The sequence below is a fragment of the Phocoena sinus genome, chromosome 8 (genome assembly GCF_008692025.1).
Source record: "Phocoena sinus isolate mPhoSin1 chromosome 8, mPhoSin1.pri, whole genome shotgun sequence".
Taxonomy (NCBI): Eukaryota; Metazoa; Chordata; class Mammalia; order Artiodactyla; family Phocoenidae; genus Phocoena; species Phocoena sinus.
In genome coordinates, this window is record NC_045770.1 from 61,298,984 (window position 1) to 61,315,637 (window position 16,654).

Below are 16,654 nucleotides of genomic sequence, written 5' to 3' on the forward strand. Positions count from 1 at the left end.
TAGAGATTTCCCTTTTATACATATTGCAACAAGTTCTCCAGAAAACATTCATTGGAAATAAATTAAAAAGTCCTCTTGCCACTGCCTCCAAACATAAAGGAGCCTACACCCTGGCCCCAGCACAGGCCACTCAAGGCCCTGATTGTCCATGGAAGAAAGTTAAGGATTGAGGGGCCCAAAGCCTGAGATGGGAGGGCCAGATCCCTCCTCTGAAGTATCCAACAAGAAAGGCGAGGTGACAGCGTGGGCCTGGGAGATGGCAGCCAACTCCTTGAGAAACTCAGGGAAAATGACTGCACAGTAGACAGCATTCTTGACTCGCAGAGCCTCACCTTGGCGGTCAGGGGCCCCACCCCGGGGGGGTAGGACCGGTGTTGATGCCCCAGGGGAGCCCCCACCTAGGCCAAGTCCTGTGCCGTCTCTCCCAGGCTGAAGAACCATCTGTGCCGCCTGCCGAGCCCTGGTTGGACTGTGTGCATTGCCGCAGGAGCAACTCCCCAAGGATGGCCTCCGGCTCTTCACTGGGAACAAACAGGAGTGTCGTGAAGCTACTGGCGTCAGGCAAAGTTCCCTGGTCTGGGAGAGGAGATTCCCCTCCCCACGCACCCCCACTCCCCCAGGGGCATGGACCTCTCCACTAGAACTCTTAACACCAAGGTGCTGCCTGCCCAGCCTCCTTCCCTCTACCCAACCTCCCCAACAGCCAACCATCATGCTCAGTCTTTAGGCAGTCAACCCCTCAGATACTTCATTCCCAGACAAGACCCCTCCCTTCTCCAGGCCCCTTCACCTTGAGGGGTTCTCTTATTGCGCCTCCCTTTCCAATCACTCTTCTACCATCACCAAGCTCCTTCTCCTCAGTCTGTAACATGCCCTTATTCTTGCTGCCCAGCACCCTCCTATACTAGATGGGTCAATCCTCTAGACATTTCCTCCTTCCCCTGCCTATCTGTAACACCTCACCCACACCCCTGCTCCTTCAATACCCACAGGTGCTACATATGCAGTCATAGTTCAGTGACTTTATCACATCTATCACACACCACTGTCCCTCCAAGTTCTGCTCTCCTGTGCCACCACTTGGCCTTCCACCAATTCCTCTCCTACATCCACCAAAGCCACTCTCCCACTGGTTGTGGCCAGACAACTTCATGTCAGCTTAGACTCAAATGAACCATTTAAAATACTGCCTTCTCTTCTCTAATTTCCTTCCTCCTAGATTGCTGGCTCTGGATCTGTTCTTGGCCCTGTCCAGGACCTAGGGCCTAGACTCTAGGGATCTAGTCTCTAGATCATGATACCATTCCCATTCTCGAGTTCTAATAATGGCTATAGAGATATGCTAAACAGATATATTAGATTTGGCGTTCAGAGTCCTTTACAACCAGGTTCACACACTTCCTCGCACCTCTTCTAGAAACTCTCTACACACTTCCTCCCACCTCTTCTAGAAACTCTCCCTGCTTTGGCATCCACACCTATGTGCTCCTCCTGGAACCCTCCAGGCTCCTTTCATGCCTCTGTAGCCCCTTCTGCCTTAATTTTGCTTTCCTCAATGTTTTCATCCTTGGCCTAATTTCCCCATCCCTACCTCTCCTCTAATTTGCCCTCCACTGACTTCCCATTTTACTGCTCTATCACATTGCATTTTAATAACTTGTTCTCATGTCTTCTACCTCATACATTAATCTGTGAGTTTAAGGGCTTGGACTCTGTCTTATTTACCTCTATATCCCTGGGCCCTCCACAGTGAACATAGTACCAGGACTGTGGAAGCAAGAAATAATTCCTGGTACTGGACCATGAGGAAATCATGCTAAGGAACTTCAGCTGGGCCTTCATAGCTATCTAATAACCCTTCTGGTACTCTCTTCCCAACCTATACACTTTCCTCCTTAAGCCCCCATCTCACCTCTGCTCTCTTGCTCAGCATATTATTTTGCCTCCTACTTCAATTAGCAAATAAAGGATGACTTCGACTGCCTAAAATTTCCCTCCACACCTCAAAACTCCACTTGTACATAACATTTCCTCCTTTGATCTCTCCTCATTTGCCTCAAAGGGGGAAAAAAACTTTCCTGTGCTCTGGTTCCCACTTACTTCCACCACCTTTGGGACCTTGCTCCCTCAGTTATGACAATCCTCTAGTCACTATCTAGACTATCAGCTTTTTGAAAGCAAAGATCACATCTTGTACCTCCCTGAGTCCCCTGTATCACAGACAACACCTAGCACATATGGCAAGCACTCAGATACCTGTTGATGAAAGATCTAAATTTAGAATATCATGGTCATATTTAACTCTTCCTTCTTCCTTATACCCCACAACCACTCACCAAACTCTGCCAGTACTTCCTTCCCATTTCCACCTTTTCAAATTCTTCCTTTCTATTTCCACTATTCTAATTCAAGCCTCACAGGTCACATCTGCATTATGGCATAAGCCTCCCAATTGCTCTTCTGACTTCATTTTCTCCTAGCTCCAGTGCAACTAGCACATGAACTAACACACTTATCTCTCCATTCCCAGATCTAAGAACCTCCAATGGTTTCTCACTGCCTAAAAGTTTACAACCTCTGCCTAGCCCAACTTCTATGCTGAGAACCTTCTGCTCTGACCAAATCTTTCCAACCTTACTACCAACTGTTCCACCAACTTCCAAATCCCCTGCTCCAACTAAACAATTCATGCTGTCCCCTGAACAAAAGAATAAAGTCATCCCACTCCTTTGCCTACCCAAGTCCTACCCATCTCTCAAGGCCCATGTCAAATGCCATGTCCTTTACCAAGCTTTAACAATATCTCAACCTAGAGACTCTTCTGTCCCCTTGCCCGTCCCCAACTTCTAGAGTAGTTTTTGCTGGTACTGTTGGTTTGGCTCTCAGTGGACAGAACTATGTTTTTCCTCTGCCCAGAAACCTGAGGGCAAAATCAAGACTCTACTCTCTGCAACTCCCTAGTTCCCGGTGCAAGGCTTCAACCTTAATAAGAAACTCAGTTAACCTGAGCTAATTAGTTGCCTAGGGAGGACAGGGAGGTGGTGGCAGGGTAGGCCTCACCTAGGGAATCAGACCGGCGGGGGGCAGATCCTGCCGCAGGGCCCTCCGTCCAGTCCAACTTGCCACGGGCAATGAGGTACTTCTTGGCTTTGGATAGCAGTGCTGGGAAGTCCTCCTGGGAGGCTGCAAATCTCTCGATCTTATTCTTCACAGAGCCCAGCACCTATGAAGCACAACTTCATGACATTTCTGGGTGGCTCTAGACTGACATAGTCCTTTCTAGCCCCGCTGGGCCTATTCCCAGCCCCCCCAGGGCCACTCCAGCTGTGGGCCTGGCCCACCATGGAGCCTGGACGCACCCATGCATGCATGCATCGCACACCTGCAGCAGGGACTTGACACTGGGCTGGAAGACCATGTTGGTGTTGAGCAGGAAAGAGCGGAGCAGGGGCTGGGGGTGACAGGCCAGCTGGGCCACCAGCCCCGTCAGCAGGAAGTTGACATAGACGGAGTTCTGCAGCATGTTCTCGAGTTTGGCAAAGAGCACAGCCATGAAGGGGCCTGGGGTGAGGGGGGTGGGCACAAGGATACAAGGCCTAAACACAATGCACATCACACGCATTCCTCCCCAAAATGAAACCCCCCACCACCACTAGATGAAAATTATTTGTGTCAGAAAATGATTTGCATGTTTAAATATCCTGTGACCACCTATTCTGGAGGAGATAAAATGGCAGACACCACATGGACCCACAAGAGGTCCAGATGCCAGCTTTATACACATTTTAGCTGAAGGGCCAGAACACAGGCTCTGGAATCAGACAGACTTGGTTCAAATTTTAGCTTTACCATTTACTAGTTAAGTTACTGGATGAATCAAAACTCTCCAAGCATAGTTTCCTACTTGGTAAAATAAGAAAATACACCCACCTCATAAGGTTATTAAGAGGATCAAAGAGATACTGATACACAGCATTTAGGACAAAGTCTAGCAAGTTATAAGTATTCAATAATAACCATAAGCTATGTAATATTTCTCAGTTTTTTAAAAAGCTGCACCCAAGATGACAACTGAAGAAAGAACAAGTGAGAAAGTGATTAGACCAAAAGAAGAAATCAGGTTACATACAAGACAGTGGATAACACTAGACCTGAGTCAGAAATAAAGCAAGAAGAAAGCATAGTGAAGGCAAAGATGGTGACTAGATTGGTCAACTTAAAGTTAGGGGAGGAATCTTTGGAGAACCAAAAAAGAAATCAGGTCTGTTCAGGAGCGGGGAACCAAGGTGGTGAAATAGAATCTGTAGGGAAAAAAGAGCTTAGTTCAGGGCCAGAGAAAACTGATTCAGGACAGACTCTTTGGTGGAAAAGAGGATGGCAGAAGGGATTAGAATGATCTTCCGGGAGAACTGGCCTCAACTGAGCCAGATCACCAACACTAGGACTGTAGAACCATCACAGTCTGTCTGGTCAGGGATTTGTCAGGGAGAGGGAGTGTGCCTAGGAACTGCACTAAGACTTGAGGCAGGAGAACAATGAAGGGCAAGAGACACTGAATCCTGAGAAAGATCCTAGAACATTCTTACTCCACATGCACATGACTAGCCTTAGCTCTAAAACAACTCTAGCTTAGCAGGGTCCTAAGATAACCCATAACTTTGTCCTTCTCATCTCCAGGGACTTTTCTGCAAGAGAAAAAGCTCACATGAGTTTAGAAGAAGAAAAAGGACAGAACTTCAAATAACGCTTCAAGAAAGTGGTAAAACCTGCACACCACCTTCTAGTGGTCTAGAGAAGGAAAGAGCAGAGCAAAGCCTAAATAAATGAAAAGACATATTTTCTGTAGTCTGCAAGAGTTGTCATTACTCCAGAGCAAAAGGCCTGATGCTGTGCAAGGCCCAGTTAGGGCATGTACTGATCAATGCATGATAACTTGACTACAAACAACAGGAAGACATGCGGGTACCTTGGTCAACTTGTATCCGCCATGCACCCAAGAGATGATAATCCTAAACTACCACATGCTGAGTTCTCGCAATGTACCAGCATCACAGTAAGTGATTTACATGCAACAAAGACATAGATGGAATGCTAACTCAAGGTATGTCTAGTCCAAAGCACTACACAGCTTCCCAGAAGAGCCTCCCCACCAATCCCCAGCATGGGGTGTAGAGTAGGGACAAGAGCCAGATGAGGGTTGGGCTGGGTAAAGCTGGCTCTCAAACAAAAACAAAGAGGAGTTAGCCCTGCCACTCAGGCCAGATCTAGCTCCAAGGCCTTTTGGAGAGACCAAAAGAACTTAGCCAGGGGGCTCAGGGCCATGCTTTGTCATTTGCCCTGATAGAGGTATTTCACTGATCTAATTTACCCAGAGAGAGTTATTTCACTTTATCTGCTTCAGTTCTTACCACTAACCATAAACCCTTAGAAAGTCTTACTGAGCAGTCAGGGCAACCAACAAGGTGCAAGGACAGGGAACAGGAGCAACTTGAAACTGAGCCCTTCTCTAAAGAGGCTGGGAGAAAGGAGGCCAGGGCTGAAGAAGAGAAGTATACCAGAGAGCTGACCCTGGGCCACAGAAGAGCTGACAAGAGACCCAACACCCAGACAGATATATTGGTGGGAACAACATGGAACAGCATGATTTATAGGTGCCTCACATACAGGACAGCACGTATGTCTTCCACATGGTTCAGATGTATTGCTGTGATTCACCAGGAAACACCAAACACAGAATATCGTAATCACACATCCCAGAAAATGGCCAGACTGAGGAAGAGGAGGAACATGCATAAAGGACAGACATACAAGACTCAGACATAAGTCAATACTCAAACCAGCACAAGCATGGAAGACTACAGACAGACACTGAGACACAAGTATGACATGATATGTATCTGGAGGGGACCCAGGCAAAATGGATGAGGAGCTAGGCAAGTACACAGGAATGACATGGGCAAGAAGTCTCAGAAACCAGCACAAACATGTCGAGAACATGCAAAGAGTACACAAAGGAGAAGACCTAGGCTAAGTAGCTTACCAGTGAAGGGCTGGCTTGGCAGCTGGTTGAGAGTCCGCAAAGGGCTGCTGAGGAAGGGGCCAGGGGGCTCAGGGGCACAGGTGAAGCTTTCGTAGGCCTCCTCCTCCTCAAGAGGTAGTGAAGGCTCTAGAGGGGGCTCTGAGCCAGCGCCCCCATTGCTCAACGCCACCTCCAGCTCCCGGAGCTCCTGCCCAAAGCTCTCTAGTCCTGCCACGCCCTCGGAGGTGCCCTCTAGTAGTTCCCCAGCTCCCTCCTGTGGCACCCGACGAACCTTCTTGGCCCCGTCAGGCCATGGTCCTGGCACCCCATTGAGCTGGGGAGGGCGCAGGTGGCCAGGGCCCTCCCTCACACCCAGAGCCAGCGCCCCCCTCCCCAGCTCCTCCACCTCCCCTTCCCCTGCATCGCCCTTGCCCTCCTCAGGCAGTAGGCTGCGTTTCTTAGTCCGGGAGCCAACAGGACTGGGCTCAGGAGGGGGCCGCTCGCCATCATAGGGGGCAGACCAGGTACGGCAGGCTTGGACACAGCGGTCCACACCAAGGCGCGCCTCACGCAGATACTCCAGGTAATTGTCTTCCAGCTCACCGGGCTCCTCCACAGGGCTGGGCCGTCGGCCAGGGCTGGAGGCTGGGGATGCAGCAAGCCCTGGTGAGCGAGGAGCTGGGGCTGGGGACTCAGAGCCACCCAGGCTCTGCTGTCGCAGAAAGAGGGCCAGACGAGACGGCGTGGAGGCCCGGGGTACCGTCACCACAGAAGAGGAGTCAACGCTTGGGCTTCCAGGGCCTGCAGAGGGGAAAACACATAAGAGAGATCAAAGAGCCAGAGGTGCAGGAGGAAGGATGAGACACCTTGGGTAACTAAGAGAGAAGGCAACGAAGCAGAAGAAACATGGGACTGATTCAGACAGCTGACTCTCCACTCCTCAAATTAAGCTTTTCCTCATCCACCACCCCCTCCTCATTACCACCAACACCACAAAAACAATGGAAATAGAAGAGTACAACTGGAGTGAAGAAAAGGAACAGCTTTGCTCAGAAGCTAAATTTCTTTGGTGGAGTTAAGGATCCACCCTACAACACCCCTCATCAACCTCCCCAAAGATGGAATGCCACTCACGGCCACCTCCCTCCTCCCACCTTCTTGCTAGGCTCCCCCAGAACCCGGGCCATACCCGTCGTGTCCTCCCTTCTCCCTGCCTCTCTGCTAGGCCCACCTCGTGCCCACGAGGCATGCTCTGGACGAGGTGGGCTAGAGGCACGGTGCCGACAACAGCGTGGGATTAAGGAGAGAAACTTGTCTGCTGCTCGTCCATATAGGTCCACATCGCGCACAGCTGGCTTCTGGCTCAGCATCACATGGTTACACGGGACAAGATACCTGGGAAAGACAGCAGAAAAGGGACACAGGATAGATCAGGAAGGAAGGACAGGGCTTGGGAGATCATCAGTGGAACTATATGGCTAAGCCAGGCTTCGAGAGGACACACACACAAGCAACCCCAATGCAACCCATCACCCCAGCAATGCACAAGGCCCTGAGGGCCCGGAGGGTTCAGGATCAGCCATCCCTCAGCCCTGCCCCCACAGGTACCTGAGAACCAGCTGCAGCAGGACATCCTCACAGCTGAGGTTCAGTAGGGTCCTGAAGAGACTCAGAGAGACCATGCAGAGCTGGGGGGGGGGGGGGGCGGGGAGTCACCATAAGAGCTCTCTACCCTCCAAGATGTTTACCAAATGGAAACCTCCCCAACCCCAGGCCCAACCAACCTCTCCTGGAGCAATGATGGCACAGGGCCTGGCACAAAACAATCATTCAAATATTAAATAAATGATCACATGATCTTTGTGGTCAAGACTTCATTATTCACAGATAGGAATGAACCACATGTCAGATTTAATGTATTTCTATAGACCATACACATGTCAGCAAACTCTCTGGCTATATATACCTGGCAGCGGAGATACCAGCAATACTTAAATGGAATGAATACCCATGAAGAGACCCCAGGAAATACTGGGACTGAGTGAATGACTAACAGGAGACAACAGCAACGTGATAACTAAGGGAATGCCTGTCAACAGACTATAGCAGCATAGTAACTGAACGCCTACCAACAAAAAACCAGAGGGAACCTGGAAGAATCCCAGCTGGGAAGTGGGTAGGGCTGTGAACAAGGAGTCTGAGTCACCTCTCCAACACCAGTGTCTCTCTCAGAAGGTAGGATAAAGAAAAGTTCAAGGGCAGCTGACAGGAAAAGGAAAAAATAGGTGGGTCCAGAACAAGGGAAACTTTTGTTTTAGAAAAGTAAAAAAGGTGGTTCACCTCTGGCTAGATGAAGAGAAGAGACACATGTAAGCACTCCCTCACTCCTATGAATCCCCGAAGCACTTTCTCTATACTTCCCTTACGGCAAGTATACCTTGAGCACCCTGAAGACAACTATTGGGTCTTAGTCCAGGGCACTACCTGCACAGTCTAGGTGCTCATCATTAACTAAATGACTGTGGGGGAATTACAAGCCAATCATGGGACTTCCCTGGTGGCGCAGTGGTTAAGAATCTGCCTGCCTGTGCAGGGGACATGGGTTTGATCCCTGGTCCGGGAAGATCCCACATGCCGTGGAGCAGCTAAGCCCATGCGCCACAACTACTGAGCCTGCGCTCTAGAGCCCGCAAGCCACACTACTGAGCCCACGTGCCACAACTACTGAAACCTGCGTGCCCAGAACCCATGTTCCACAACAAAAGAAGCCACCACAATGAGAAGCCCGTGCACCGCAACGAAGGGTAGCCCTCGCTCACCCCTAGAGAAAGCCCACGCACAGCAATGAAGACCCAACACAGCCATAAATAAATAAATGAATACATACATACATACATACATTTAAGGAAAAAACAAAACAAAACCAAACAAAAGCCAATCATGGTGGGAAAGAGATAAGATAGCAGTTCCCATTTTAGACAGCATGGATGTTTATCCTAAATGACCATTTTAACTAGCAATGAAAACATTCAGACTCACTGAAAGATTGTGTGGTAGGTAGAAAAAATGGCCCCTCAAAGATGTCCAGGTCCTAATCTCCAGAACCTGTAAATTACCTTACATGGCAGAAGGGACTTTGCAGGTATGATTAAGGTTATTAAAAAATTTAAGATGGGAAGAGTAGCCTGGATTATCCAGATAGGCCCACTCAAATCACACGAGTCTTTAAAAGCCAAGAACCTTTCCTAGCTGGGTCAAAAAGAAGAGAGATCTGAAGCATGAGAGGGACTCGATTCACCACTGATGGCTTTGAAGATGGAACAAGGGATCACAAGCCAAGGATTTAGTTGGTCTCTAGAAGATGGGAATGGTCCTCAGCTGACAGCCAGCAAGAAAACAGGAGTCTCAGTCCTATAATTACAATTAAGTAAATTCAACCAATGATCCCAATGAGCAAGGAAGCGGATTTTCTCCTAGGGCCTCCAGAAAGGATGCAGCCCCGCTGATGCTTTGATTTTAGTGGGGTGAGGTCCGTGTCAGATACATGACCTACAGAACTGTAAGATAAAAAATTTGTGTTGCTTTAAGCCACTATGTTTGTGGTAATTTGTTATGACAGCAATAGGAAACTAATACAGATACGCAGGCTAGCTAGCCAGCATGATTCACCTTAAGCCACAAAAGTCGGACTATAGCAGTTACAAAGTCAGGCCAACAGAATCAAGCTTAAAAGGGCTAAACAGGGGAAAGGAAAGCACCTGCATGTTTAACATGGGCATCCTAAAATCAGAAAAGATTTGCTTCCTCCAAGAACTGAGAGCCCCCAAAACCCCAAAACCATGAAAGGCTCCTGAGACCAGGGAACCAAATGCAAGACTAACAGAAATATATGCTGAAGACTAAAGACACTGAGGGAGAATCAAAGAAGTTAGGATAAGATTAAGACAAAAGCAAGACAGACAGAGCCCAATACAGGAAGAAAAATCAAATCCTAGGAAGGAAATCAACATTCCCAAAACATGAACAGGACATTCCATGAGGCCAAACAGATTTAAGACCTTGGTCGAGCTTCAGCATAATGAGAAATAAAACTTTTTCAATGCCTTTGTAAAATTAAAGCTTTGACATCTCTTCCCTATCAGTTTATGACAATAATTCTTAACCCAAGGCATGTATCATAATTACATTTTGGAGTATTATAAAAGTACACATGCCTTGGGCCTACTCCCAAAGATTATAACTCAAGAAATCTAAGGCAGAGCCTAGAATCTGTTGTTACGGTTACTGTCATTTTCAAATTCTAAAGTGTACACTTGGTTCAGAAACACTGGTCAAATCAGAGTCAGTCTAGAATATCTCATATACACCCTAACGTAGCTTCAGAAACCTCAACTATACAAAACATAGCTATCCAGGAACCTTACTTACCTGGAACCCTACTACCGGGTACCTCAGTTATCTAGAACAGTTTTCTAGAACCTTTAGTGATCTAAGAACTTCTATTTTAAACACAAGGACCCAGAGAACTTCAATTATTTATAATAAAAGAAGGAAACAAAAATGGTTGACAGAGCCAAAATAAATGCCATAAAGTCCATGGCTAAACTAATGCTTTACTCCCCCAGAAAGACTTCAGGTCTTTATGACTTAGAAACAATTTACTCCTATTTTATATACATTTCTATTGGTTAAAATCTAAACTTCTTACCATGGTCTACAAGGCCACACATGATCTGAACTCACCCACCTCTCCTTCCCTTCTCCCCTTTGCTCACTATACCTCCAGTCACACTGGTCTTTCATTTCCTCAAATACATTTCATTTCCTGTTCCCCACTTATGTACTTTGCATACATTGCTCCCTCTGCCTAGACTGTTCTTCCACTTGCTCTTCAATAGGCTAACTCCCTCATGACCTTTAGGTCTCAACTCAATGTCACCTCCTCAGAATGGTTTTTTTGACCACTCTACTGTTTTCTAAGCACCCTGTTGGGTTTTTTACAACAATGACCTCAATTTTCAATTATTTTGGTTATGTGTTTACTTGTCTACCTCCTCTATGAAGGAAGCTCCATGAAGTCAACAACCACTGCTTACCATTATATCCTCAGTACCAGAGAACAGTATGACAAACAGTGAACATTCAATCAAAATGTTCAGAAAGAAGGAACGTAAGTAGGTAGGCGGGCAAATGGGTGCCCCAAGTTCTAAAACTCTACAGCAAATCCAGAGGGAAGAAAAGGTAAACGTACTAGTAGCAGCTGGATCACCTATCAAAGCAGACACAAAGCCTGAAGAAGTGATCTCAAGTCACCCAGAGCAAGTCACAAAGCGCTACACAGCTGAAGAGAACCTCAGGTCAACGCTACATAACAAGTGTCACACAATGGCAACACCTATAGCCGTGACGAGCAGCCGAAGTCATCCAGAAAAGGTAACTGTGTCCTAGATTTGTATATTACAAAAGCAGGAGGCCACATTAAAATTGTACCCAAAACAGTTAAAAGTTTAATACTAGAAAGAAAATGCCACCTAACTTTGAAGTGATTGCTGGAGACAAAGGCCAAAGAAGGGCAGGAACACCCTCCCAGAACAAAGGTCGGAGAGAGAAGATGGCTCACCCAGGTAAGCCAGGACAGAGGTAGGGGCCATACCCGGGAGTTGCTGCCAATACGGGCAACAAGGGTGTCAAGGATGGTGTGGGTGTCATGCCGGTGTAATAGCAGGAATCGCAGGAAGGTACGGAGCAAGGCAGGCTCTGAAATACTCCGTAGGAAAAGTTCCAGATAAGCGGTACTGGCAATCATCTCCTCCACAGAGGTCTGGACAAAGAAAGGGAAAGTTTGGAAATTTAGGGCTTCCCCGCACATATGCTAAGCCATTTTCCCTAAGTTCTAAGGAGGTACCAGGAGCAGACAGGGAAAAAGGGAGGAGTACGCAGCCCACTGCCACCCACATTGGTCCTGGCATTGAGGTTACCACCCCTCAACCTAATCCCTTAATCTGCCTTGCCACCCATGACTCTCACCTTGTGCAGGGCAGGGCCCATGACAGGCACCAGGAACCCATTATGGATATAATCTACCAGCTGCTTTTGCACTAGAGGGTGAGCCACCTGTAAGGGTGCAAGACACAGGACTGAGGATTTTGAAGGGGGCCATTGTCAGGAAGGGAGCAGAATGGTAAATACAAATAGGCACCCTACCCCCAAGCTGAAAGAAAACCAGAACTCCAGGGAATGCACCCCCTCCCACCCCATCTCCCCAGAATGACCAAAGGCCAGACGTCCTGGGAACCCCAGTCCCACCTGAATGACTGCGTTGCAGAACTCTAGGGAACTCATGAAGAGAGCAAGGGCTGGCACCCCCAGCCAGTCCTCCCGTCGCAGGCAGTGCCAATCATCTCCTGGAACTTCAATCTTTCGGGGCAGTGAAGAGTACAGGGCACTCAGCCCTGTGGCCAGCACCTGGGGGCCAGCCCCAAGGACAGGTTACCAAAGACTCAGACGATATAAAAAAGGGGAACAGGGAACTATTAACCCAGAGTTTTTATGTGAGTAGGGGTAAGAGCTATTACCAGAGCAGATATTTAGTCACCCAGGGTGCCAACACATCACCTGGGAACACTGGCCCATGAAGAGCCTTCATACTTGCCTTATCCACCTAAGCCCATGTTTCATCCCCACCCCAACTCCAGGTGCTGCTTTCAAACCCGGGGGGGCTACTTCCTGAAGGAGAGGGCCCTGGTACATAGTCCCTCCACAACTCCTGGACAGGAAGGTGCTCTCCTGTGCCTACACCATACCCTACCCCCCATCCCAGGAGGTGCTGACCGGGCAGAAGTAAGAGTGATCTGCGATGTAGCGGCCCACAGTGGGACTTCCAGCTGATAGAGCCATGAGCAGGAGTAGGGCATCACGGGCCTGTTGGCCCAGGGTGCCCTCTCGATGGACAAAAGGTACAAGGCGAGAAAAGAGGAGAAGACGGGGAGCAGCTCCGGGCTCAGGAGGTGGCTGCAGGAAGAACTCGAGCAATGAAGGCTCCCGGGCCAGACACACGCACAGCTGGCTGAGAAGTAGCACCAGGCCTTCATCCAGTGCTGGGCTGCTGGGCACAGGGCGGCCACAGGCATCCAGCAAGATCAGCAGAGCCTCACGAACGGGACTATGCCGCAACAGTGGCTGGCGAGCTTCGCTCACTAGCATCTCAAATAGTTTCAGTTGCTCAGCCCGCCGTTCCTCAACCCCATCCCCAAGCTCATCCCACTGAAGCTGCCACGTCAACACACGGGTTAGCAGATCCTCGCGCAGAGCAAACTCCAGCAGGGGCCCAGGAGCCGTGGGAGCCGAGGGCGCCGCATGATCCTCCGCCAGCAGTGTCAGCATCTGGTAAGTGTGGTTGCACACAGCACTGAGATCGTCGGCTCCCCCAGGAGCTGCCCTAGGGCCTTGCCGCTCCAGAATTCGCACCACCTGGGGAAGCAGGACAGATAAGAGAAAAAAATTTAAGATGATCAGGTGACTAGATGGCAAGGTGAGAGAACAAAGAATGTTAGGACTTGGGCAGCCAGCAGACTGGGACCTTTAGCATATAGTCTCCTACCTGGGACCAGTGATTCTTGAAGACCATGAGGCAGGTCTCAGGGTCAGCCATGACAGGAGTCTGCAGACTGGCCCCTTGTGGTACACGATGCCCAGGGCCCCGGGAGGCCAGTCTGCTCAGCCAGTTCATCCTCTCCATGAGGTAGGCCGGGCAGGGCCAGTGGCCAGAGGGCCACACTCTGAGAATTTGCCAGCTGGAGGCTTTCTCTACTTGTGTCTCTAGTCTGCTTCATCCGGTCTGTAGGAGCTAGTAACTGTCCATGGAGCCAGAAGATATACCAGGCTGGAGTAGTGAGCTCAGAGGTCACTGCCCGATCCAGACCTACAAATCTAATTCAAAGAGAAAGGAAGGAAGAGGTTAATAGAAGTTTGCCTCTCTCTACCGCCCAGCAGGAAGAACTCAGAACCACCACTCCACTGAGAACTTCATACACACAGTCAGCACCTTAAATCCAACATGTCTAAAACAGAATTCATTCCAACACTAAACCTGTGTTACTCCCCCAGCCTTCTCCACCCTAATAAATGATACCAATATTTACCTACTTGTTCAGGCCAAAAACCTAGGCATCATCCTTCTTTCTTCTTGTCCTTACTTCTAATATCCAGTTCATCAGCCTATCATCTATACCCTCCAAACGTGTCTCACTATTGCAATAGCTTCCAATCTGGTCTTCATACTTCCAGTCTTGCCCCTTTGAGAATCTATTCCCCACACGGCAACCAGAGTTTTAAAACATAAATTATACTACATCTCTCCTCTGCTGAATACCCTCCATTGACTCCCTATCACACTGGTAATAATCCAAATTCTCTACCTTGGTCTCTAGGGCATTACATAATCTAACCTCCTACCATACCCCTCCTCACTCATACTTTACTCATACAAGGCTTCTTGAATACTTGCTCTTCCCTCTGTCTGGAGTGTACTTTTCCTGATCTTCACATTGCTCACATCGCTCAGTTCTTTCCAAATGCCATCTCCTCAGAGAGAACTTACTTAACAATTCTATCTAAATAGCACATCTTCCCACCTTCACTCTCTAGCTTCCTAATCCTTTCTTCTTAGCAGTTTTTTTACTTTCTAAAAATATTTATTTGCCTATTTATTTGTCTATCTTCCCCACTACAATGAAGCTCATTGAGGGCAAGGTTTCTCTGTTGTATCCCCAGTACCTGGAGCAGTGCCTAGGGACTCAATAAATATTTGCTGAATGTACGGATGCTTAAGTGAATGAGTGAATGAACAAACAAAGAACAATCAGGAAATCCAGTCTTGATCTGACTCCGGCCCTCTGGGACTGTTGAGGAAGAAATTTTTTTCTAACTATTACAGGTCCCTCCCTAGAAGCCCACCCAGGAGGAAATACACTAATAGACCTTTAACTGGCTGAATACTCTTAAGAGGTAAAAATTCAGAGCCAACCAAAAGAGCAAAAGAATTTTCATTCTAGCAAAGAACACAAGGATACACTCCCATAAACACACATATACTCACTCCTGTCAGATGCATCCAACACTCACTCCTGGGGACATGACGTGACACCCTCACTAGAGAATGGGGAAAAGTACCAAAACAGCTGCTGGCCTTGGCCATGGCTCACAGTTCCTTCTCATCACATCTACCACCCCCTCAACAATACTGTCTGTCAACAATATCTCACAAGTATAAAAACTTCAGAGGAAAAAAAACAAAAAAACTTCAGAGGAAAGGTGTGGTTCAGTTGTCCTTCCTCTTTACACTCAATAAGGCTAAAGGAACCCAGAGACCTAGCAACAGGCCCACATTTGGCCTCCAGTTATATTAACCACCACCCCTTCCACCCAGATACACTCCCTCTCACCATTATCAGCGCACACTAAAGGAAGATAGCAACTATGCTTAAGAAAACCTTCTGGAGAACAAAAGACAGTCTTTTTTTTTTTTTTTCAAAAGTCTTATAAAGGGTGGGAGCAGTCCTAAACAGCAGGCAGGGCTCACTCATTTATTAAGTCGGTGTACATCATACTGATAAGTGCTGGGACACTGTGCTAATAATAGGTAAGCACTGGAAATACAAAAATGGATAAAAACAGTTGGTGGAGCATAAACAAAAACTCCAATAGATATTATAAACAGAGGTACTTACCAAAATGTCATGGGGGTGCTAAGGAAAGCAAGTAAATCTTCCTGGGAAACTATAAGAGGATTCCAGAAAAGAGGTGATATCTGATTTAAATCTTTAACAACGAGATACTGGCCACAAAGAAAGCAGACGGAAAGGCCTTCTTCGTATTAAAAACAGTATGTTCAAAAATATGGTACTGTGAAAGAACATAGCAAATTTGAAGAACAGTTGCAAGTTTGGTGTGACTTAATCTCAGACTATTTAGAGAAGAGAGATACAATATTAAGTTGAAGGGTAAACATGGGTGAAGGTTATAAATACCACTGAATATCATGCTAAGGACTTTGGGTTTTATCTATCAACACCCTGGAATAAAGGAGGTTTTTAAACAAGGAAATGACAAGATCAAATTTGCCTTTAAAAATATGTCAGATAGCAACATATGGTGGAGCAAAGAGAGACCTAACCTCACACTCATACCCCAGGGGAGCTGAAGAAGGGCCAAGCGTCCAGTCTCAGCAAAGTAAGGCCTTAACATGTCCACAGCTAAACTGCTTCCAGCTTCTAGAACTCAATTCCAAAGACTAACAAACAGCTTCTACCTTGGGGTGTACCTGGGGCGCCCACTTCTGCTCCACTCCTTGACTAACATAGAGCAATGCTCACAGACCCAAGGGGAACTGGCCTCCAGGACTTTCCCTGCCCACCTCACCCCCATTTCTTTTCAAAGACCTCAAAGAGAAAAGCCACACTGAAATCACTGTCTCAGAACCCAAAAGCTAACACTTAACCTGGACCCTCTTCACATACTTCAGAAATCTAAAAGAAAGCCACAGCTTGGTGTTCCTGTCACCCACCTAAGACTCCCTCACTTCCTGTTAACCCTGAAAAGTTCAGAACAAGACAGAAGAGAATGGGATCACCACCC

At 47.8% G+C, this 16,654-nt stretch overlaps 1 protein-coding gene across 9 annotated transcripts in view; it reads right to left on the reverse strand.

Moving 5' to 3' along the window:
* Positions 1 to 16,654, reverse strand: part of FAM160A2 (family with sequence similarity 160 member A2) — a 27,645-nt gene continuing 10,991 nt past the window's right edge. For 3 of the 9 annotated variants that reach the window (XM_032639472.1, XM_032639469.1, XM_032639471.1), the window contains exons 2-12: positions 13,620 to 13,948; positions 12,851 to 13,489; positions 12,326 to 12,484; positions 12,047 to 12,133; positions 11,673 to 11,840; positions 7,628 to 7,707; positions 7,209 to 7,414; positions 6,041 to 6,820; positions 3,383 to 3,561; positions 3,061 to 3,223; positions 1 to 521 (exon numbers count right to left, since the gene is read on the reverse strand). In XM_032639472.1, coding sequence (XP_032495363.1) covers positions 160 to 521; positions 3,061 to 3,223; positions 3,383 to 3,561; positions 6,041 to 6,820; positions 7,209 to 7,414; positions 7,628 to 7,707; positions 11,673 to 11,840; positions 12,047 to 12,133; positions 12,326 to 12,484; positions 12,851 to 13,489; positions 13,620 to 13,757 — 2,961 coding nt within the window. In that variant the 5' untranslated portion in view covers positions 13,758 to 13,948 and the 3' untranslated portion in view covers positions 1 to 159. Of the gene's footprint in view, positions 522 to 3,060; positions 3,224 to 3,359; positions 3,562 to 6,040; positions 6,821 to 7,208; positions 7,415 to 7,627; positions 7,708 to 11,672; positions 11,841 to 12,046; positions 12,134 to 12,325; positions 12,485 to 12,850; positions 13,490 to 13,619; positions 13,949 to 14,164; positions 14,183 to 15,116; positions 15,255 to 16,654 lie in introns of those variants that run through there. The other 6 variants (XM_032639470.1, XM_032639473.1, XM_032639474.1 and 3 more) reach the window with 6 other exon arrangements.